We start from the raw sequence: 23,475 nt of genomic DNA on the forward strand, positions 1-23,475 counted from the left end.
AACGAATTTATTACACATAGCAGTGAACTATAACGTAAGAGAAGACCTCAAAAAAGATATTATCCTGTGCGAGACTTCAGTCTCTGCACGTTTTTGCGCAGTGAATTGGTCAGTTTACTCACAGTGATTACTACTTCGACTACTAGGGGAAAGGAACATCGGTGACCGTGTCTTCAGGTAAGAGCCAATTCAGCACAAACAGACGCTGCTCGTCTAAATCAGAGCTTTCAAACTCATTAACTTTGTGAAAGAAACGTGAAGTTAAATGGGATATTGGGCAAAACTCAGGAGCTCTGTTGTATGAGCTTATTGTGCGGGCAGTGCGGGGTAGTCCGTCACTGTGACTGGGCTTTTGACTACTGGGGGAAAGGAACGCAGGTCACCGTTTCCTCTGGTAAGTAGGTCCTGTTTATCATTTCTCTGCGTTTGGGCGCTTTTTGTGGGTTTTTTTGGGAAAAGCTGACCAACGTTACTCCAACATGCAGTGATACATTTCAGCGCCGGGGTAGGGGGGGCTGTCTAAAGCGAGAGGGAGAAGGTAGACACGGTGTTGGGCAGAATAGCCGTTTTTGGGCAGTGAATTGGTCAGTTTACTCACAGTGATACTTCGACTACTGGGGGAAAGGAACATCGGTGACCGTGTCTTCAGGTAAGAGCCAATTCAGCACAAACAGACGCTGCTCGTCTAAATCAGAGCTTTCAAACTCTTTTGTTTTGCGCAATAATTATACAGTTCTATGCGGTATTAGGCAAAACTCAGGAGCTCTGTTGTATGAGCTTATTGTGAGGGTAGTGCGGGGTAGTTTGTCACTGTGACAACGCTTTCGACTACTGGGGGAAAGGAACATCGGTGACCGTGAGTTCAGGTAAGAAGGCACTTTTATTAGAAACAGACGCTAAACGGTAAAATCACTAAAGCGGAATTGTAGAACTTTGCGCCAAAACGCAAAGCTGCAGTCTGGGCTACTTCAGTCCGCGCTACAGCTCTATAGAGCAGTATATTGTGCGGGCAGTGCGGGGTAGTTTATCATTGTGACTACGCTTTCGGCTACTGGGGGAAAGGAACAGCGGTGACCGTGAGTTCAGGTAAGAAGGCAATTTTATTAGAAACAGACGCTAAACGGTAAAATCACTAAAGCGGAATTGTAGAACTTTGCGCCAAAACGCAAAGCTGCAGTCTGGGCTACTTCAGTCCGCGCTACAGCTCTATAGAGCAGTATATTGTGCGGGCAGTGCGGGGTAGTTTATCATTGTGACTACGCTTTCGGCTACTGGGGGAAAGGAACAGCGGTGACCGTGAGTTCAGGTAAGAAATGACCTCAATCGCTGGTCATTCAGTCTATCGCAGTTTAAATAATTCAGCCTAGTTTGTCCGTCTTGTGCAGTCAAAACGATACATAAAAATGAAGATCAGTGACTGAAGTGGGTTTAACATGAACTTAAACTCAAATAACAACTAGGATATTGAATAAACATATCAATACATTAAACTATTGAAATTGATACGCTCTGAAGTTCAACACACATCAGCATCACGGGCCTCATAAAGATGTTTTTTGTGGTGTTACTTAATAATTTAATATTTTTAATAGGCTGCTTTCTGGTTCGTTCGTTAAAAAAATCTATTGCTTGTAAAAGTATATCACATCGTGATCGATGATCCGGCGTTATGAGTCTTTTTGCTCGATGTTCGAGTTGTTGTTTATTACTGTGACGATGCTTTTGACTACTGGGGGAAAGGAACCTCCGTGACCGTGACCTCAGGTAAGAACTGACCTGATTCGAATCACTTTAAACGCTGATCAATACATTTCGCAATTTAGCCAGTTTTACATTTTAAACTAGTTAAAAATGAAGCATCACGAAGATGAAAGGAGATAAATATCGATCAGCATTACGATCTTCATAAAGATGCTGCTGATATTACTGTCTGCATTTAATATATCTGTGTCCAGGGTCCTTTCAGGATCGTTCATTAATAACTTCTACTTCATTCCATTCAGTGAATGGAAGCTTCCAGCATATAGTACTAATGTAAATGTAGATGATTTGAGCGTCAGCAGATCGTGTTAGATGGAAACAAACAATGGAATGAAGAATAATGGTTGTTTGTGGGGTTTCATTCTTACTTGTCGCTAAATTGTAAAAATTTAATTGTAAAAATTGTAAATTGTAATTTCTAAAAATCGTTTCTTTTTTCCAAAATTAATTTTCACATCAGATTGTCTTAAGTTGCTTCTTATAATGTTTCTAACATTTATAAAAGGTCGTGCAATTAATTTGTCTCACCCAAAACTGTCTTGCAAGACGGTCGCGTGAGTCCCGCAAAAGGTCAATCCATTTAAAACGATTTAAAACACATTTTTTAATGTGCCAAAAAGACTTAGACTTGGGTAACGAATTGCTAATTATATTGAGGTGTTCGTGTACTTTGCACGTTTCATTGTTTGCATTATTAATTTTTCCGACGTCAGATGAGACCCAAATAATGCGATTTCAAAATTAATAAGAGATTTATTTGATACTGAAAGATTTGCTTAACATTTGTCTTTCCTAACTTTTTTATTTTAAGATATGATGGTAGCAAAAAAAATAATAATAATAATAATTATTATTATTATTATTATTATTATTAGTAGTAGTAGTAGTAGTAGTAGTAGTAATAATAATAATAATAATAATAATAACGTGGTCTGATCATTGTGCGTGGATTAACCCCTACAGTGCAACGTTTAATATAATAATTCAAAAATAGTCCTCCATCAGCGGAGATTCTTTATTTCTGTTTCACTGATTCTGTTCATTTATTTAAAATACAAAATGAGAAATATTATATATATATATATATATATATATATATATATATATATATATATATATATATATATATATATATAATATTATAGTTTATTTAATTTTGTAGTTTATTTTTCCCCAGTGTGTTCAAATCAGCGACTAAACGCTGACTGTGCATTAAAATGTGGACTTCTTTTCACTTCATCAACAAACCATGCTGACCAGGGGTGCCCAAACTTTTGCCCCCGGTCTATGATGAGCCTCAGTGTCTCTCAGTGCTCGGAATGAGCCCTTATTTTCAGCAAAGTCACTTTTAAAGGCTGCAGTTTCTCCGGATGTTGGTGCGATGAGAGCTCGAGAAATCTTTTAGAGATGAGCTTCTTTTGGATCCAGTAACTAAAATATATCCCAGTCTATGAACCCGAAACGCTCTTCATCTGATAGCCTCGCAGTGCTCAGCCTACACGCTCACACGCGCATGCGCTGTTACTGAAAGGCTCCAGACTGAGATCTTCAGTAACGGCTTCACTGTGTGTGTGATTGGTTCCTGTGTTCTCCAGCGCAGACGGGCTTTGATGAGCGGAGTTGATGGATTCATTGGGTTTAATGTTTATTCGTTATTTATTTATTTATTTAAAGTTCAACTTTCTCTCTCTCTCTGTCTCTCTCTCTCTCTCTCCCTCTCTCTCTCTCTCTCTCTCTCTCTCTCTCTCTCTCTCTCTCTGTCTCCCTCCCTCTCTCTCTCTCTCTCTCTCTCTCTCTCTCTCTCTCTCTCTCTCTCTCAGCCCCTCAGCTTGCTCCCAGCGTTCCTTTCGTGGTGTCTCAGTGTTCTTCCTCCCCTGACGGCTTCGTCACGCTCGGCTGCGTCACGAGCGGGTTCTTTCCTGAGTCTCTCAAGTTCTCATGGACTGATGACAGCGGAAAGACGGTGAGTGACGCATTCCAGTACCCGGCTGTGAAGGCGCAGGGCGCCGACAAGTACACTGCAGTGAGCCACATGCGGGTCAAGCCCGAAAATGGGAAAACGACAACATTGACGTGCGGAGTGGAGCATCTCGCCGGGAAACAGAGCCAGAGCATAACTGTTCAAGGTCAGTGATCCGTCAAAATGGATAGACACTTACGATGTAAATAACAATAATGAAAAAAATTGTATTATTATTAATATGATGATGATGTTGCTCATTGAAGACTTTAAGCTTGTCTTGGCTGATTATTTATGTTCAGAGTAAGGAGAAATTTTGTCGACTTGATTGTTCACTGAACTTTCCCTTAAAGGCATGCAGAGTAACAGTGAGTTCCACTGAACATGTTGTCTTTCCACATGTGTGATTTATTTGCTTTTCAGTTCTTCTTTAATATTTATAACTTTCCACGTGTAGCTGGTCTGAGCATAAATAGATTGAAGTAATAATTAATAATTAATATGTTATCAATTATTATGATAATAACCATGCTTCTGTAGATTTGACATGTGCTTTTAATACAAACGTCTAAAAAAGGTTACAAAACACCACCTAGTCTTTTTCCAAAGCCTGTTATTGGTGTATATGCAGTGGTGCAAAAACCTCTGTATTATTGTTACATATTACATTACAATTACTATGAAATATTTAATTACATGAAATGTTATACCAGTAATGCTAACATGACACCATTATATTACTGAAGAAAATCTGTCTTGACAACTCAATGATGTAACATCTTCCATGATGTGTTTCTGGCCTTGTTATATCAATGTTATGTTCTGGTAAAGTGTTATCCCTGTATCTTCTATTAGAGTAGGGGGCTGATATGGAGCTCTAGGCCTAGGTCTAACTATAAATAATGTGGAACTTTAAATATTCTTCTTATCCATCTGGATAAGTTATTGGTGATTTTAATGAAAAGCGCTGTTGAACTTGTTGTCATATTGCTGTGGATAAAGGTAGAAATACATGCAGCATGGATAGCATGGCAGCCAGTATATCTGAAACAATCTCCCGGAATATAATATTTACACCATCACATTTAAGTTTATGTTTTGTATTGTTTATACATGAAGTTAAATTCAGCAACTTTTTTCATAGGACCCACTAAACCAATTATCCGTCTGGGGCAACTGGACCAATCCATAATGTGTGTCATTGAGGACTTCCATCCAAAGGACCTTAATGTCAAGTGGAAAAAGGGCGACAGTGAAGTTACAGGCCGGGACTGGATAACGAGCGGGAACTACATGGGTTTGAACAAAGTCGTCAGTGTCTTTGATATCAATGGGACGTCTCCAAATGAGAACACCGTATACACCTGTGAAGTCACACACGGGGGAACAACACACACAGAAAAACTGTCACCCAGAGGTAATCTGTCCTCATGGTTATGTTGTCATAAAGTTCAGTTAATGTATTTAATTTAATTGAAACAGCCAAACAAAGTTATTCCTTTTTCAGTATCAGGAAAAAATGCGGAAAAAATATATAGAATAGAAAATTACAAAGAATCCTCAACACCAGAATCTAACATCTTTTTAAAATTATTTAGTGTGTCCACAGCTTCCATTGTTTTTTTTGGTTCTCTCAATCCAACCACAGAACATCAGCAACTACTTGCTTTGGTTTTATGACAGCTACACATCCTTTCAACTCCATGGAGTTGAGTTGTCTTCTCACAGTGGAAGGATGGACAGAAACACTCATAGATTTTAAGGAAGAGCAAGACCCCTTAGATTTTTTTCTCAAAGATGGTAGCATTAGGTACTGCTTATCTGATGGTGTACAAGGGCTTGCAAATGAAATAAATGAAGAGTGGTGTCTGACGTGGCACAATACTGTACAACAGTATGTACAGAGATCAACGCACAGTCAGTTGACCTATAACTGCATTTGTTTTTATTCGTTTTAGTAATATTTGTTCTCTTTTTCATGTAGATCACTTCTCTCTGAAAATCAATCCACCACAAGCAAAGGACCTTTTTATAAAAGGAAAAGCAGTAATCGAGTGCATCTTAACTGGTGATAGTAGGAAGGAGGTGGAAGTAGTAACAATGTCATGGAAAGTTGGAAGTCAGAGCCCAGCAACTCGTGATGTTCATGTTGGTGGTGTTACACAGGCAGGATCAGTATTTACCAAAACTAGCACACTGACCCTTGAAGAGTCCACCTGGTTTTCAGGCGCAGAAGTGATTTGCTCCACCTCAAGAACTTCTGAGAAAATCAGTGTTAAAAGAGGAGGTGAGTGTTTTATACTGGAGTCAAATCTTCTTAGACGGTATTAAAACACTTCTTCTGAAATGTGTGTATCTTCTATCTTGTATCGTCTAATTTAAATATGATCTTTTCCCATGTAGGACAACGTCCCTCTATTATCATTTACAAGCCGGATATGTCTATCAGTGATTCTGACACAGGGTCTCTGGTTTGTGTGGTCAGCAGCTCTGATCTCGGTAATGTGTATGTCATGTGGAAAGTGAACGAGGATCCATATACAGAAGGCAATGGCATGACCAGCATCGTCAAAAAAGACAACAAATCAGTTGTCCTCAGCTACTTAACCGTGAATGGACAGCAGTACAACAGTGCAAAAATCACCTGTGCAGTTAAAGACGCCAACATACAGAATGACGTCCAGCCAAGAACAAACTCAACATCTACCAGTAAAGTCAACTGTCCTATATGTCCTGTGTCAGATTTTCGTTGAGTGTCCTCTCAGACCGAAATCTTCAGGAAGCATCACTGCAGCTGTATCTGGCTGATTGAGATGCTTTCTCTAGTTCACCTGAGCGGCCTGAGATGCTATTTGTTGTGATGCCTCCTTTATGTTTTGCATCTGTGTTTACCTGTTTTTTTGTGCTTTTTGTTTGCAATATGTTGTTGCATGGGCCATGTTCTTAATCTTATCAGTCTAAAATGCTGTTATTATTTACATAACCATATGACTATGATGCAATACTGAAAATGATTGAAAAAAATATAAAAGATGTCTTTATACATTACACCCTGGCCTCTGCATGTTTCAATGTGTTCTGTGTCTTGGATGGACGTTGTTCTGCTCTGTCTTCTGCTGTCTCTGTTTTTGTTCATGATCTGCTTGTGTTCATTGCAATGTGGTCACATGTTGATATGGCATTTTAGATTAAATTAGATTATTTTTTTAAATGGACATTTATGTCAAATCGGTAGCCAATAACAACTGACCTGCAGAAATATGAGCCATTTTTCACACATGCATATTCTTGCCACACTTGATACAAGAAATCAGCCTCATTGCATTTGACATCATGAAGTCAACCTTTCATTTGAAGGAGTTCATGCGAAAAAATTATTTTTTGACCAAAGTCTGGCAATCATGGAACTTAGAAGAATGCATTTATGTACCAAGCCATATTTGACAATATACATTAGCAGGATTGCAGTAGTAAGAGAGGATATACAATAAATCGAAGGTTGTGGGCTCAAAGCCCAGTGCAGGACACTCTGGGTTGTGCCCCTGGGCAAGACTCCCACCAACCTAGACAGCATAGAGTGGGCAGGTTAGATGAGTTGGGCAACATAATGACCAATTTCACTTGTTTTCAGTTCAGTTTAACTTTATTGTCATTATACATATACGGGGTCTGATAAAGTATAATAAAACATGTTCAGGCTGCTCCTCTGGTGCATACACATTAAGACACGCATATGAGTGCAGTTTGGTTAAAATATCCCATATTTTCTGATATCTTGACAAAGCCAGCATTCCCATGTCTCAGATCTGACATTCATCCATCCATCCATTTTCTAAGCCGCTTCTCCGTCAGGGTAACGGTCTGACATTCATAAACTGCAAAAATGATCAAATAAGCCAATGTTTGTCTTATAATGTTTTATGTATTGTTATATGTATTATTCATAACATTCAGTAACACATTACATACACATGCTGATATATTTATACAGTACCTGTTAGTTTGTGTTTTAATGTCAACCTCTCCTTCAAACTTGTTATCTATAAGTAAAAGTGATGTTATGTCATGAACCTTTTACCTATATGTGTGTTTCAGAGGAGCTTCCAGTGACATATCCAGGATCATATCTGCAATGCCATAAAGAAATTCCAGAGGAGGATGAGTTCAGCAGCTTGTGGTCCACCGCCTCATCCTTTATTTTCCTTTTCCTCTTCTCCCTGATCTATAGCACTGTCCTCAGCCTCTCCAAGGTAAAGACATTTACAATTTTATTTTTAATCCTTGTAGAATTTTTTTCTTATTATGTGTTGACTTTGTATCTCCAAATACCGACTTATTTTCTGAAAATGTTTACCTACTGCCTCCTGACAATAACATACTATGTCTAAATAATGAGATTTTCTCAAGACATTAACTCACTTGGTCTGAACAATGACTTAGTAACTCAATAATGACCTGTTTGCATCTAAACTGCCTTCTGACTTCAGCCCCCCATCAATATCATTCTGTTAAACACTTTTATGCCGTAACCACAAGAACTTCATTAAAGTCTACCAGTGGTTAAATGGTTGAAGTGGCCACTGTATGTGTGTAACGTCTCTCTTTCTTATCCGTGTTTTTCAGATAAAATAAAGATGAAGAATGGCGAGCAAATGAAGACATTCAGTGAATGTTATTTTCCATACTTGCTAAAATCTGTCTATTTTCTGTTGATCTTTTCTGTTTTTAAATATGAAGATGCTACTCTTGTACTTTTATTCTAATTTAAAAATAAAGCAAATGATAAAGCTACCTTTTTGCATTGATTCAGTAAAGCCATACAACATTCATGGATTATACTAAATGTATATTTTATTAAATACATAAAAGGGTTCTGAGGAAAGTAAACAGTTTCAGTGACCTATTTATTTGCTGTATAGAATATTCTGGAAAAAAAACTAAAACATATAATGTGGTCTGTGCAAAAGTGAAGGCAACTTTTGTATTATCCAGTATGTTAAATTCAATTGTTTATTAAAGTTTCATTAGTGTTGTAATGTTGTATTTCTAAAACTGAAATGACCAAAATGTTCCGAGCTTTTATTGTACATTAATGCATATTTAGACAACATGATGACCCATGAGTTCATCTCAAAATGAAAATAACCTTTTGAATTGTAAATATTTTAAAATTATATATATATATATTTTGAGTGGAGATGTAAAAGTTCTGAAACTTTTTAATGTTGAATTTGCTAAATAGAAAATTTGGCTTATTAAAAATGTGATCTAAATGTAATTTAAATAGTGATATGTGGAAAGGTTTGGGTGCCCCTGGTCCCTTTACAAAGGACATGTCCCTTACAGATAACACACTTCTGCACATTAAAACGCATTTTAATTACTGTTTATTTACTGGAATTAAAATTACGTCTCATTTGTTTCAGCAGCTTTTCTAACTCTAACTAGTAAATTGTGCACTAATGTATGTAGAAAATGCAGCAGAGGATGGGTTAACTTATTTTTGCTAAGAAAATCAACAAAGCATGTAATTTTATGGGGGGTATCAAACTTTAGCATATGACTGTACTTCTCGATAAACTTCATACATTTTAATGGCAAGGAAACAGGTGCTGAAGTCAGAGATCTTTCTAGAAAAGGCATAAACTGATCTGTTCTGCAACTGTGAGCACAAACAGGAATTGAAAGAGAGTCTGAAAAGCAAGACGCTCTCACAAGCTTAATATTGTCCAACTGAAAGAACTGAGAAAACAGGTGTCAAAGCCAAACATCAATGACATTTCCATAAATATTTATAGTCTCTGTTTATGCATGCATGAACAGGCAGATTATTCTGCAGCTACGTGATCTTCAGATGGTCAGCTGGCAAAAAGTGTCCGCTCTATAAAAGAGAATATATTCATTATTATTAATGTAAATAAAACAGTTGTTCATACTTTAAAAAGTAAATAATATTTCATGGAGCTTCGAACAGTAACTGAATCATAACCATAATAAGTCTTACGTTCTGTTAATGTATAATTTATACTTCAATAAAATCTTGATCTGGAAAAGTAAACATCATGTTATGTCATGCTCTCATTATTTCAAGCCTCACTTACATCCTGATAATCATTATTTTTTAATGAGCATCATATCAAAGCAATAAATTAAGATTACTTGTCTTGCAAGGCAGTGGGTGTAAGGTGACCTTGTTTATTTAGGAACAGTTACCTTTATTAGACTTACCCCACTGTTATGGCACAAAAATAGCAAAGATTTTTATATTAGATGTTGTTTGTAGGACTGAATTGGGGGATTTAAGCTCTGTGCAATAAAAAGATGGGTAGAAAATTCAGATTTTCAGTTTCATGTAGAAGAAAATTACCTAAAAGTTTCAATAAATTAAACATAAAATGCAAAATTATTGATTAGATCAACAGAAGCAACATTCAAACATTTTATATCAGGTCAAAGCTTAAAACTACTTTAAGCCACCTCCTGTCCTGCTGTACTTTGTACAGTGTAGGCAAACTCATAATACCCTGATAACTCACATTCAAATGCTATAGCTTCATATTTTCATGCTAGCTTTAAGATAATGAGGGTGATGTTGAAGAATTTGATTTTTTTTATTATTTATTTGAACTTTTTGAGCCTTTATTTTTGTAAAGTCATTTAAAAATTGATATATTTCATGACTAACAAGCATTCTGTGCACAGAATGGGGTTTAAAATACAAAAGCATAATGCTGAGTACACCACAGAGCTGAACAGCTATATTTATATCTGTATCTATAAAGAATATCACTATATCCCTAATCTTCTTTTTTTAAGTCCTCAGTACTTGAATATGAAAAGTAGGACAAACAATGATGTTGTGATTTTCATTCAATGAGCATTTCATTTCCTTCTAAAATATTTTAATTAAATCCTTTTTTAGCCTACAGAGTCATGGGAAATGCAGTCCATGTACAGTCAACACTGTTCATGTTCCTTCACTGTAGCAGACTGGGCTACAGCAGTGTCAGTGATGTTTAAAAGTGCGCTACCTGTTAGCTTCTTATTTTCATTTCCCATTCAGACGCCTGTACTGGCACTGGCATGGCACTGCTGCTCTATTTAAGATGGAACGGAAATTCAAATGAGAAGGTAACATTAGCATATCAAATTCAGTGTGACGTCATGAATCTGGTACCGGCTGACGGACGGGCGGCTCTACAGAGTTCATTCCTTTTTTTATTACCAATACGGCGATTTTCATTTGTGAATCCTGAAGATGGACCATCTCCAAGAACTGCAAAAAAACAAGGACACATGGAGAATACCAGGATGAAAAAGACACTAAAGGAGGATGAGGACATGTCCGAGCAGGTGGGCAGTAAGAAATGACCTTCCTTAGCTAGCATTGGCTTAGTATTTGAAGCATCACTAGCTAGCTGCTTTGGTTATTTCAGTCTAGCATATAAATAAGAAATTAAAGAGATGAAAATGTGCCGATTTTAGAAAATGTAATGCAGCAGCAAGCAGAAATGTGTGTGTGTGTGTGTGTGTGAGAGAGAGAGAGAGAGAGAGAGAGAGAGAGAGAGATTGAACTAAAATTATAAAATATACATGCAATAATTTGTTGAAGTGGGTGAAAAGCAGTTCTAGCCCTGTGTTTACGCTTCTCTCTCTCTCTCTCTCTCATACACACATCCACTCTCTCACTCACTCTCTCTCTCCCGGCGTTATAGGGAGAGAGAGAGTGAGAGAGAGAGAGAAAGAGAGAGAGGGACAGAGGGAGAGAGAGTGGGAGAATGCAACAAAAAAAGGCTTGAATGCCTGAAATTTCTACAAAAAACGTAAATTTAAAAAAAAAAAAAAAAAAAACGTATTTTATGGGTCGCGCTGCTGACCTCTAACAATGTTTGCCAAGACACTAAATGACCCAGATGGCATGCGCTGTTTAAACATGATCTTTGATGTTTCAAATGTTGTTTCTTGTTTAATTTTAAGTCAGAAAGGTTTTACAGAACGACTGTTTAGCTTTTAAAATATATAAAAACTGTAGAGGAGCTGTTCCTCTGTCAGCAGGAGGACGGACACTCTTCAAAAAGATTCAGGTTCTTTAAGAGAATCAGTTGTATATAGAACCGTTTCATGCTCAAATGGCTAGTTGCATGGTGAAATGGTTCTTCAGACTGATAGAGAATGTGTTGTATATGAATTTATATAGAACCTTTTTGAAAAGGGTTTTATATGGCACCAAAAAGGGTTCTGCTATGTAACGAAACTTTTCCAAAACTCCTATGTAGAACCATATACAACACATTCTGTATCAGTCTGAAGAACTCTTTGCCCGGTGAAATGGTTCTTCAGATTGATATAGAATGTGTTGTGTATGGTTCTATAAAGAACCTTTTGGAAAGGTTTTGTAACAGTAGCAGAACTATATAGAGCTCATGGTTCTAAAGAGAACCATTCTTTTTACTAAAGAAAAAAAATTCTCAGGGGTGAAACTATAAAACAGTTCCACAATGAACTGGACGGAGCCCTCAATCTTTGCATGTTTACTGGAGCTACTGAAGGGGTTGCTTAAAAAGAGCATTTATCTTTGCAGGACAAGAAGATTAAATGAAAAACAAAGTTTGCTAAAAGTGCCGGATTAACTCATGCAGAGCAACGTTTTATCTAATAATTCAAAAATAATCCTTCATCAGTGGAGATTCATTTCTGTTTCACTGAAGTGGGGTCTAAAATCATCATAATCTCCAAAGAAATATAAGTTTATTCAGATGTGCAATTCGTCTCTTTAATATTTCAGCAAATTGTGAAGGGCAGCTTTAATAAGAGCATGGATGCACTTTTTGCATGTTTATCATATGATACAGCGTCTGATTTGTGCATTTTTCTTTTTTTTTTTTTTTTGGTGCAGTTTCTAAAACAAAATCGTTGGGTTAAAAACCCAAAACTCAGAATTATGAACTGTTTTACAGTAACTCTACTGTACAGTCAGATTAAAAACAGTTAAAAATGCATTAAAATCTGGACTTATTTTCACCGTATCAACACAACATGCTGACCAGGGTTGCTCAGACTTTTGCCTCAGTGTCTCTCAGTGCTCGGAATGAGCCCTTATTTTCAGCAAAGTCACTTTTAAAGGCTGCAGTTTCTCCGGATGTTGGTGCGATGAGAGCTCGAGAAATCTTTTAGAGATGAGCTTCTTTTGGATCCAGTAACTAAAATATATCCCAGTCTATGAACCCGAAACGCTCTTCATCTGATAGCCTCACAGTGCTCAGCCTATCATGCCATAAATACGCTTTAAATGGTCTTAACAACGAATAATTTAACAAACAGAAAAGTAATATGAGAGAGCTTTCCTTTTGATTTTTTTAAATGTCGAAATTTTGAGTGTAAATTTGCAGACAAACTCTTATAGAAAGAAGAGTCAGTATTTATCCACTCCACACTGGTGGCTTTAAACAGTTGAAGAACATTGCCGAGCTAGCTTGTGTTCAATGTGAGACCAAATATTATCTGTAGGGTTTAAATCTGGGCTCATCAGTAACAATTATTATATTTTTTTCTAGGACTGCATAGTACATGAGCTTTACTGAAAAGGCTCCAAACTGAAATCTTCATTGTGTGTGTGATTCGTTCCAGTGTTCTCCAGTGCAGACGAGCTTTGTTGAGTGAAATTGATGGATTCTTTGGGTTTAATATTTATTAATTACTCATTTTTATTATGTATTTAAGAACAATTATGCTTCACTAAACCTAAAGCTTTTATGAATTTGATCGGACATTTTTAGCCCTTATTGTACTTACAAACAAGATACTTTATAGTAAAATAATTATCAATATTAAGTGCGACCCTGGCTGTGAATATTGTATTATACTGCATATGTGTTTGTTGTTTATGAACCTCTCTCTCTCTCTCTCTCTCTCTCTCTCTCTCTCTCTCAGCCTCTCAGTCTGCTCCCAGTGCTCCTTTCGTGGTGTCTCAGTGTTCTCCCTCTGATGATGGCTTCCTCACACTCGGATGCATCACGAGTGGATTCTTTCCCACTGAGTCTCTCAGGTTCTCGTGGACTGATGGCAGTGGCAGAACGGTGAGTGATGTGGTCCAGTACCCGGCTGTGAAGGCACAGGGCAACAAGTTTACTGCAGTGAGCCACATGCGTGTCAAGCCCGCGAGAAAGGCCACAAATTTTATTTGCGAAGTGAGTCATCCGGCCGGACGAGGAAGCAAACACACAACAGTGGAAGGTCAGTGGTCCGACAACCCATGCAGCTAACTCCCTCCAAAAGTAGATGGAGACACACACTGAAAAACACAAGAATAAGGCAACTAAACCTACATCATTCAAACCACCAATTAGGCTGATTGCTAAAAAGAGCTACAGAAGTTGCTCTTTTGCTTTTTTAGGAACATACAAAGAACAAACAACTCTGTAACCAAAACATTAGGCCAACAATTTTCCATTGCGTGTTATCTACATTAGCCTTATAGCTTCAACGCAGAACTAAAGAGATTAGATTTGTTCATCCAACAAGCCGTCAGGAAAATTTAAAAAATTCGGAGAAAAAGATTAATGGCTAATAGGAATTTGGCAGACACTGTTGTACAGAACAACTTCCGGCCTAATCATGTTACATAGGTGAACTAATGTAGCACTAGGTGTCTCAAGAAGTTTTTTTGGTACAGGGCATGGTTTCTGAGTGTAGGAGCAAACCCCAGTCTGCCTGGAAAATCTCATCCATGCCTTCACATTTAAGTGCATGCTTTGTATTGTTTATTCTAGGTGTTTAGCCACAGAGTTCAGTAGCACAATTTTCTCTTTTTACGCTTATTACATTGTTTAGGGATCTCTCCACCAACTATCCGTCTGGAGGAATTTGGTCAATCCGTAATGTGTGTCATTGAGGACTTCTATCCAAAGACCCTCAGTATCAAGTGGAAAGAGGATGACCGTGAAGTCGGAGGCCGAGACTGGAAAACCACAGAAAATGACTCAGGTTTTTACGGAGCGGTCAGCGTCTTTGAAGCAAATCTTACATCTGCAAGCCCAGGAACCAAATACACCTGTGAAGTCACACACGGGGGCAGAACGTACACAGAAAATCTGTCAACTAGAGGTAATCTAGTGCTGTCATGGTGATGTAGGCAAAATAATACTGTGTAAACCTCAGAGACCCCCAATCTATTTTCAGTGTCTTGAGACATTTCCTGTTTTTAGGGAAGTAAATGATCTTATATTATGTCTCTTCAGAAATACCTCCTCAAAGATAAAAACATTTTACAAAATGACCATTTTTAATGGAAATGAAATGAAAGAAGGGTTGGTTTCTGAATTCTGCACATTGCTTTACATCAATATGTAAAAATAAACTGATAACTATTTAAATTTGCTTTCCATAAAAGAATTACTAATGTGCAGTTCTCTTTTTCATGTAGCTCAGTTCTCTCTGAAAATCAATCCACCACCAGCAAAGGAGCTGTTTATAAACCAGAGAGCAGTACTCGAGTGTGTCTTAACTGGTGATAGTAGGAAGGAGGTGGAAGGAGCAACAGTGTCATGGACAGCTGGAGGTCGGAGCCCAGCAACTGGCGATGTTCGTGTTGGTGGTGTTACACAGGCAGGATCAGCATTTACCAAAACTAGCACACTGACCCTTGAAGAGTCCGTCTGGTTTTCAGGTACAGAAGTGATTTGCTCCACCTCAAGAACTTCTGAGAAAATCAGTGTTAAAAGAGGAGGTGAGTGTTTTATACTGGAGTCAAATCTTCTTAGACGGTATTAAAACACTTCTTCTGAAATGTGTGTATCTTCTATCTTGTATCGTCTAATTTAAATATGATCTTTTCCCATGTAGGACAACGTCCCTCTATTATCATTTACAAGCCGGATAAGCCTGTCAGTGACTCTGACTCGGTGTCCCTGGTTTGTGAGGTCAGCAGCTCTGATCTGGCAAATGTTTATGTCATGTGGAAAGTGAACGGTGGTCAGTACATAGAAGGCAACAGAATGACCACCATCAAAAATGACAACACACTGATTGTCCTCAGCTACTTAACCGTGACTGGACAGCAGTACAACAGTGCAGAAATCGTTTGTGCTGCCAAAGACGCCAACGTACAGAATGACCTCCAGCCGAGAACGAGCTCACCATCTAAGAGTAAAGTCACTTCCATTCATTTCCTAAAGTAACTCGTAGTTAAAAATGTTTTCAGACCAGCACTCAATTTTCACCTTTACCCCCCACGATCAGCCAAGATAAGGTTGTTGAATTTGCTTCTTTAGTAACAGATGCATCAGATGAAGCCTGACGATGGATAACTAGTGCACAGAGCAAAATTTACTATGTGACATAAGCTGTACATATGTCAAATATTATGGCATCTTTCATAACAATTACCAGTAATGAAAACATAACATAACACTCTTATACTAAAGAAAATCTCTCTTAATAACTATAGACAGGATATGACATCTTCCATGATATGTTTCTGGCATGGTAATGTCAATATTAAGTCGAAGAGTGCTAGTAAAGTGTTAGGCCTGTGTCTTCTCTTAGAGTAGGGAGTTGATACAGAGCTTTAGGCCTAAGTTTACAGTATGAATAACATGGCTTGTTAAATGTTATTTATTATTCCACTGTACAAATCATTGGAGCTTACAGTGAAATTAAAAGTTAGTGATATTGCTGTGGATAAGGGTACAAATACATGTATTATACATAACATTCAAGTCAGAATATCTGAATGTTTTCCCACAGAGTTAAATTAAGCAATTTTTTCTTTATTTCACAGCAAAATCTCCACCAAAAATCCATCTGGTTGAATCTGGCCAATCCATTATGTGTATCATTGAGGACTTCTACCCAAAGGCCTTGAAAATAAAGTGGAAAAAGGATGACCATGAAGTCAGAGGCCGGGACTGGAAAACCACAGAAAACAACTTGGGTTCTTATAGAGCTGTCAGTGTCCTTGAAGCAAATCTAACGTCTTCAAGCCCGGGAACCAAATACACCTGTGAAGTCACTCATGGGGGCACAGCATACTCAGAAAATCTATTATCTAGAGGTAATCTAATGCTGTCATGGTTATGCAGTCATAATACATTTTAAACACACAGGAGATATAATTATACAGGACTGTGCAACGTCAGGGGCCACTTCACATTTAAACTGCCATTAAGTTATTCAGTATTCAGTGTCAGGAGCAAACGATACATGTAATCTAATTCTTAGTAAAGCTTCACCACAGCCACGCAATGTGTCAGACTCATATCATTCAGTTGCTGTTCGTTTGGGCCAGTTTTGTAAACTTTTCTCTTGTTTCACTTCCTTTGACTAAAATTGCACATTTAGATTATCCTTAGTCTAGCCTGCTCAGAACTATCTTCTGAAAAATGAATAACTTGATTTTCTTAATTAGAAAGGAAAATTGAGTGGTGTGTTATTTTTGCAGAGGACTTCATATCGATATGTACAAATTTAAATGCTAACTCAATTAAATTACAAATCTACTTAACTTTGCTTTCCTTATTAATATTAATAGTGTTTTGTTTTCTGTTTTAGCTCAGTTCTCTCTGAAAATCAATCCACCACCAGCAAAGGAGCTGTTTATAAACCAGAGAGCAGTACTCGAGTGTGTCATAACTGGTGACAGTAAGAAGCAGGTGGAAGGAGCAACAGTGTCATGGACAGCTGGAGGTCGAAGCCCAGCAACTCGTGATGTTCGTGTTGGTGGTGTTACACAGGCAGGATCAGCATTTACCAAAACTAGCACACTGACCCTTGAAGAGTCCGTCTGGTTTTCAGGTAGTGAAGTGATTTGCTCCACCTCAAGAGACAAAACAGCCCCTGAGAAAATCAGTGTTAAAAGAGGAGGTGAGTGTTTTATACTGGAGTCAAATCTTCTTAGACGGTATTAAAACACTTCTTCTGAAATGTGTGTATCTTCTATCTTGTATCGTCTAATTTAAATATGATCTTTTCTCATGTAGGACAACGTCCCTCTATTGTCATTTACAAGCCGGATAAGCCTGTCAGTGACTCTGACTCGGTGTCCCTGGTTTGTGAGGTCAGCAGCTCTGATCTGGCAAATGTCTATGTCATGTGGAAAGTGAACGGTGGTCAGTACATAGAAGGCAACAGAATGACCACCATCAAAAATGACAACACACTGATTGTCCTCAGCTACTTAACCGTGACTGGACAGCAGTACAACAGTGCAGAAATCGTTTGTGCTGTCAAAGACGCCAACATGCAGAATGACGTCCAGCCGAGAACGAGCTCACCATCTAAGAGTAAAGTCACTTCCATTCATTTCCTAAAATAACTTGTAGTTAAGAGTGTTCTACAAACAAGACTCAATTTTCTTATTTGCCAGAGTCTAAGCAAGTTTTTTTTTATTTTATAGAAAACTCTCCACCAACTATTCGTCTGATGGAATTTGGAGAATCCATAATGTGCATCATTGAGGACTTCTACCCTAAGCCCCTCAGTATCAAGTGGAAAAAGGATGACCGTGAAGTCCAAGGCCGAGACTGGAAAACCACAGAAAATGACTCGGGTTCTTACAGAAAAGTCAGTGTCCTCGAGGCCAATCGAACTTCTTCGAAAGCAGGCACCAAATACACCTGTGAAGTCACACATGATGGCAGAAAGAACTCAGAAAATCTGATATCTAAAGGTAATCTAGTGCTGTTATGGTTATAGAGTGAGAAATGTCAGAAACTACCCCTAACTTATTTAATTTATTTGAAACTTAACCTCAGTTTTTCACTTCTTCAGTATCAGGAGTAAAAGCAGAAGCTTCAACACCTAAATATAACAATATTCTTAATTCCACCGTTTATCTTTATCAAAGCTTCCAATTTTTACTGCTTATCACAATCCAAGTAATCCTAAAGACATTCAGTCATGTTGAGGTCTGGACTCTTCAGTTGTCAGTCCATTATTTGGAGATCACCAGCAGCTTTGATTTCACTTTTTCTTGTCTAGTATCTCGATTATTTTCTAGTTTTCTTTTAACCATATTTTTCCTCATGTAAGTGGATTATTTTGCATTTCATCTCATCTGAATTATTTCTTGATAAATGAATAATGAAATGTTTTTGTTAAACAGACGTTAAATAGTGAGGTGCTGTCTGACTCTGTACCAACTTTTATGGATATCAATGCATTGTCAATTGACCTTGAATTACTGTCCTAATTATTACTAGTATTAGTAATACACATTTCTTTTTTTATGTAGCCCATTTCTCTCTGAAAATCAATCCACCACAAGCAAAGGAACTCTTTATTATCCAAAAAGCAATAATCAAATGTGTCATAACTGGTGATATTAAGAAGGAGGTGGAAGGAGCCACGGTGTCATGGACAGTTGGAAGCAAAACTCAACCATCTGGTGCAGTACATAACCTGTTTAATGAGACAGGACAATTCTTCAGCAAGACTAGCACACTCACCCTTGAGGAGTCCAACTGGTTTTCAGGTGAAGAAGTGATGTGCTCCACCAGCAGGGATGAAATAGAAATCTCTGAAAAAATTCGTGTTAAAAAAGGAGGTGAGTCTTTTATTGCTGGAGTCAAATTTTAGATGACCTTAAAAAAAATGTGTATCTGCTCTTTTGCAACTTCTAATGTAAATATGATCTTTTCCCATGTAGGAAAACGTCCCTCTGTTATCATTTACAAGCCGGATAAGACTGTCAATGACACTGACATGGTGTCCCTGGTTTGTGAGGTCAGCAGCTCTGATCTCACAGATTTGTACGTCATGTGGGAGGTGAAGAGTGGTCAGTTCACAGAAGGCAACAGCACAACCACCATCAAAAAGGACAACACATTGATTGTTCTCAGCTACTTAACCGTGACTGGAAAGCAGTACAACAGTGAAGAAATCGCTTGTAATGTCAAGGATGCCAACATGGAGATGATCAACACACCAATAATTCACACAACATCAATGAGTAAAGTCAACTGTCCTGTATGTCCTGTGTTAGAGTGTCGCTGAGTGTCCTCTCAGACTGAGACGGTCAGGAAGCATCACTGCAGCTCTTTCTGGCTGATTGAGATGCTTCCTCTAGTTAAGCTGAATGGTCAGAGATGCTCTTTGTTGTGTTGCCTCCTGCATGTTTTGCATCTTTCTGTTTATTGTTGTTTGTGCTTTTTGTTTGCAGTATGATGTTGAATGGGCCATGCTCTAAATCCAGTCAGTCCAAAGTGCAGTTATTATTCATATAATCCAATGGCTATGATGCAATAATGAAAATCATATTGTAAAATCTGTCCTTATACTTTACACATTGGCCGCTGCATGTTTTAATGTGTTGTTGTCTTGGTTGGACGTTGTTCTGCTCTGTCTTCTGCTGTCTCTGTTTTTGTTCATGATCTGCTTGTGTTCATTGTAATATGCTCACACAAGGCATTTTAGATTATGTTTGATAGATTTTCCCAAAAGCTTCACTTGCACTTTTATTAGTATTATTTTTCTTGCAACACTTGAAACAATAAATCAGCATACTTGCATTTGACATCATATAGTCCATCTTTCATTTGGAACAGTTTTATGAACCTTTATTTAATTGTTTAATTCTTTTGTGCCCAATATATTGCAGTCAAGACAGAATCTGCAATTTATACGATAATCAATTCATGGCTAGGTGCATTAGCATTATGAGAGTAGATACCTCCCATTAAATGGAAGGTTGTGGGCTCAAGTCCCAATACAGGGTTCTATGGGCTCTGCCCTGAGCCTGACTCCCAACTCCCACCACCCTGGAGTGGGCAGGTTAGATGAGTTAAACCGCAAAAGGACCAATTTTACTTGTATTGAAGTCAATTCAACTAAATTTCATCTTATATATGGTATATACAATATAATGAGACACATTATGGCTGCTTTTCTGGTGCATAAATAATAAGGCAAGGAAATTAGTGCAGTGTGGTTTAAATAAAAAATTAAGAAGATTCCATAATATCTGATATTTGACTATATCAGCATGTTTTAGATCCAACACTTATAAACTAAAAAATAGCTAATAAGGCAGTTTTTGTCATGTAACATGCTGTTTTATGTTCTCATCTTAAACTACATTAAGTTACACAATACATACACATGCTGTTATGTTCATACATGTTTGTTTATGGTTCAATGTTTTCACATTTTCCGTCTTGGTTTTTATCAATAAGTAAAAGTGTGACGCACCCTTTACCCTTTACTAATGTGCGCATGTGTGTGTGTGTGTGTGTGTGTGTGTGTGTGTGTGTGTGTCTCAGAGGAGCTTCCACAGCCAGATCCAGGATTGTATATAAAATGTGATGGGGACACTTTGGAGGAGGACGAGTTCAACAGCTTGTGGTCCACCACCTCGTCCTTCATCTTCCTCTTCCTCTTCTCTCTCATCTACAGCACTGTCCTCAGCCTTTGCAAAGTAAAGATATTCAGAATGTTTTGAAAAATGAATGCCTTTTGAACTCACATGCTGATCAATATCGTTCTGTTTAACACTTTTATGAAGTAACTATAAGAACATCGTGTTAACCAGAGGTTAAACGGTTAAAGTGGCTACTGCATGTGTGTTACAGGCTCTCTTTCTTATGTGTTTTTCAGATGAAATAATGATGAATGGAGTACAGATGTTGTCGTCCAGATGTTATCTTCCAGATGTTGTCTTCCAGATGTTGTCTTCCATTTGTCTTCCATTTTTCCTGCAATCTGTTTTCTGCTGATCTTTTGCGTTTTTGTGTTTTTAAATTTGTGAGCGAAGATGTAAATCCTGTACTTTCACCCTCATTTAAGAGTGAAATAAATGAAAAAATAAAAATTTAAAAACCTTTGGATTTAAAGCAATACAAATTCATGGATTATACTGAATTTTTGTTTTATAAGTATATAAAGATGTTTCTAAATGTGTGGACAAAATGTAGAGAAACTACAAACCAAAGGAAAGTACATCTTTACACTGATACACACTGCAATGCAAAAGTGTGAGTGCCTCTGTTTATTTGCTGAATTGAACATGTTGGAAAAAATACAGATCATAAAATGCGGCCCTCTGCAACAGTTAAACCACATTGTACAATTAGGCCATTCAATAATGAACCTAACATAACTTTGAAACCGAGGTATCTGTGTAGTAAATATATATTTTATTTCATTTAGGAACATTTTTGAAACTTGCAATATATTCAGTATTCATACGATGTGTTCAACTCAATATATGCTTAATTTTAATAGGACAGTGTTTAATTTGGTAAATAGTTAATACAATTATTCAAAATGATCATAGTGGTAATGTTATTATGTAGGATAATCCAAGAAAATAATAATAACAAGTTTCATCTAAATCTAAATTTAATATGAACAATGACATATTGGTTTTCTATGTGAAAATAGGTAAACAAATCCTCTACAGAGAACAGAGAGAGAGAGAGAGAGAAAGAAAGAGAGAGAGAGAGAGAGAGAGAGAGAGAGAGAGAGAGAGAGAGAGAGAAAGAGAGAGAGAGAGAGAGACAGAGAGAGAGAGAGAGAGAGTTAAGATTGCAGGAAAGAAAATGTGAGAGTGCCTGAAATTTCTAGTTTAAAAGTTCATTGAACCTCCAATAGTCAGTTAACAGAACAGTGACTGTGTGTTATTTTCGCTGAACTCATTATTTGTAGTTCATTAATGTTAAATTATTAAAGTTCAAGGCAGCAGGTCACTCATTTTATTTCACTAACTCCAAATGAGATTTACAGTCTGCATAAAAATGAGTGATTTAAATCCAGCCCAACCCGAGCAGCCGCTGTCCGGGAAACACAAGTTTATCTGATATTCAGTGGGGCTCGGGTCGCCCTGCTGACCTCTAACAATGCTTATCAGGACGCTGAATGACCCGGATGGCACGCGCTGCTTCAGCGGATCTTTAATGTTTCAAACCTTGTTTCTAGTTTAATTCTAGGGTAGAAAAGTTTTACTGAACGACTGTTTAGCTTTTAAAATGTATAAAAACTGTAGAGGAGCTGTTGCTCTGTTAGCAGGACGTCAGAGAGGAGGTGTGGAATAGACTGATGTGGAGAGAGAAAATGAGCAGAGCCCTTTATTAAAGTCATTATTGGGGGAAAATTCTGCACATTTTACAGGTTCATTCAAAGATTCTGGGGGGCGGTTCCCAAAGCTGTTCTACAATGAACTGGACTGAGCCCCGGATCTTCACATGTCCCACTGCTGAAGGGTTTACTGAAATAGAACAAAGTGCCCGGATGAACTCCTACCGTGCAACATTTAATTCAACAATACAAAAATAGTCCTCCATCAGTGGAGATTCTTCCTTTCTGTTTCACTGATTCTGTTCATTTATTTAGAGTACAGTGTGATCAGATGTGCGACTGGTCTTAGTGATGTTTTAGCTGATTGTAAAGTGGAACTTTATTAAGAGCGTTGATGCGCTTTCTGCACGCGGTGTTTATTTATCTGTTTACCGCAGTGATTCTATTGTACAGATGAAAAACTGACCAGGGGTGCCCAAACTTTTGCCCCCGGTCTATGATGAGCCTCAGTGTCTCTCAGTGCTCGGAATGAGCCCTTATTTTCAGCAAAGTCACTTTTAAAGGCTGCAGTTTCTCCGGATGTTGGTGCGATGAGAGCTCGAGAAATCTTTTAGAGATGAGCTTCTTTTGGATCCAGTAACTAAAATATATCCCAGTCTATGAACCCGAAACGCTCTTCATCTGATAGCCTCGCAGTGCTCAGCCTACACGCTCACACGCGCATGCGCTGTTACTGAAAGGCTCCA

The 23,475-nt window shown here is 37.8% G+C and overlaps 2 protein-coding genes across 5 annotated transcripts in view; both read left to right on the top strand.

Moving 5' to 3' along the window:
- LOC108436641 (immunoglobulin gamma-1 heavy chain-like) overlaps positions 1-8,512 on the top strand; it is a 395,990-nt gene extending 387,478 nt beyond the window's left edge. For 2 of the 4 annotated variants that reach the window (XM_037544751.1, XM_037544750.1), the window contains exons 4-10: positions 1,714-1,764; positions 3,582-3,887; positions 4,866-5,138; positions 5,706-6,008; positions 6,125-6,430; positions 7,817-7,971; positions 8,345-8,512. In XM_037544751.1, the coding sequence (XP_037400648.1) occupies positions 1,714-1,764; positions 3,582-3,887; positions 4,866-5,138; positions 5,706-6,008; positions 6,125-6,430; positions 7,817-7,971; positions 8,345-8,353 (1,403 nt within the window). In that variant the 3' untranslated portion in view covers positions 8,354-8,512. Of the gene's footprint in view, positions 1-603; positions 650-1,713; positions 1,765-3,581; positions 3,888-4,865; positions 5,139-5,705; positions 6,009-6,124; positions 6,431-7,816; positions 7,972-8,344 lie in introns of all 4 variants that reach the window. The other 2 variants (XM_037544753.1, XM_037544752.1) reach the window with 2 other exon arrangements.
- A 2,505-nt stretch (positions 8,513-11,017) lies between these two features.
- LOC108436682 overlaps positions 11,018-23,475 on the top strand; it is a 41,969-nt gene continuing 29,511 nt past the window's right edge. The window contains exons 1-8 of the mRNA XM_037544624.1: positions 11,018-11,081; positions 13,652-13,954; positions 14,552-14,824; positions 15,144-15,446; positions 15,563-15,865; positions 16,500-16,772; positions 17,270-17,581; positions 17,698-18,000. Coding sequence (XP_037400521.1) covers positions 11,018-11,081; positions 13,652-13,954; positions 14,552-14,824; positions 15,144-15,446; positions 15,563-15,865; positions 16,500-16,772; positions 17,270-17,581; positions 17,698-18,000 — 2,134 coding nt within the window. The remainder of the gene's footprint in view (positions 11,082-13,651; positions 13,955-14,551; positions 14,825-15,143; positions 15,447-15,562; positions 15,866-16,499; positions 16,773-17,269; positions 17,582-17,697; positions 18,001-23,475) is intronic.

This window comes from Pygocentrus nattereri, chromosome 14 (assembly GCF_015220715.1).
Source record: "Pygocentrus nattereri isolate fPygNat1 chromosome 14, fPygNat1.pri, whole genome shotgun sequence".
Lineage (NCBI taxonomy): Eukaryota > Metazoa > Chordata > Actinopteri > Characiformes > Serrasalmidae > Pygocentrus > Pygocentrus nattereri.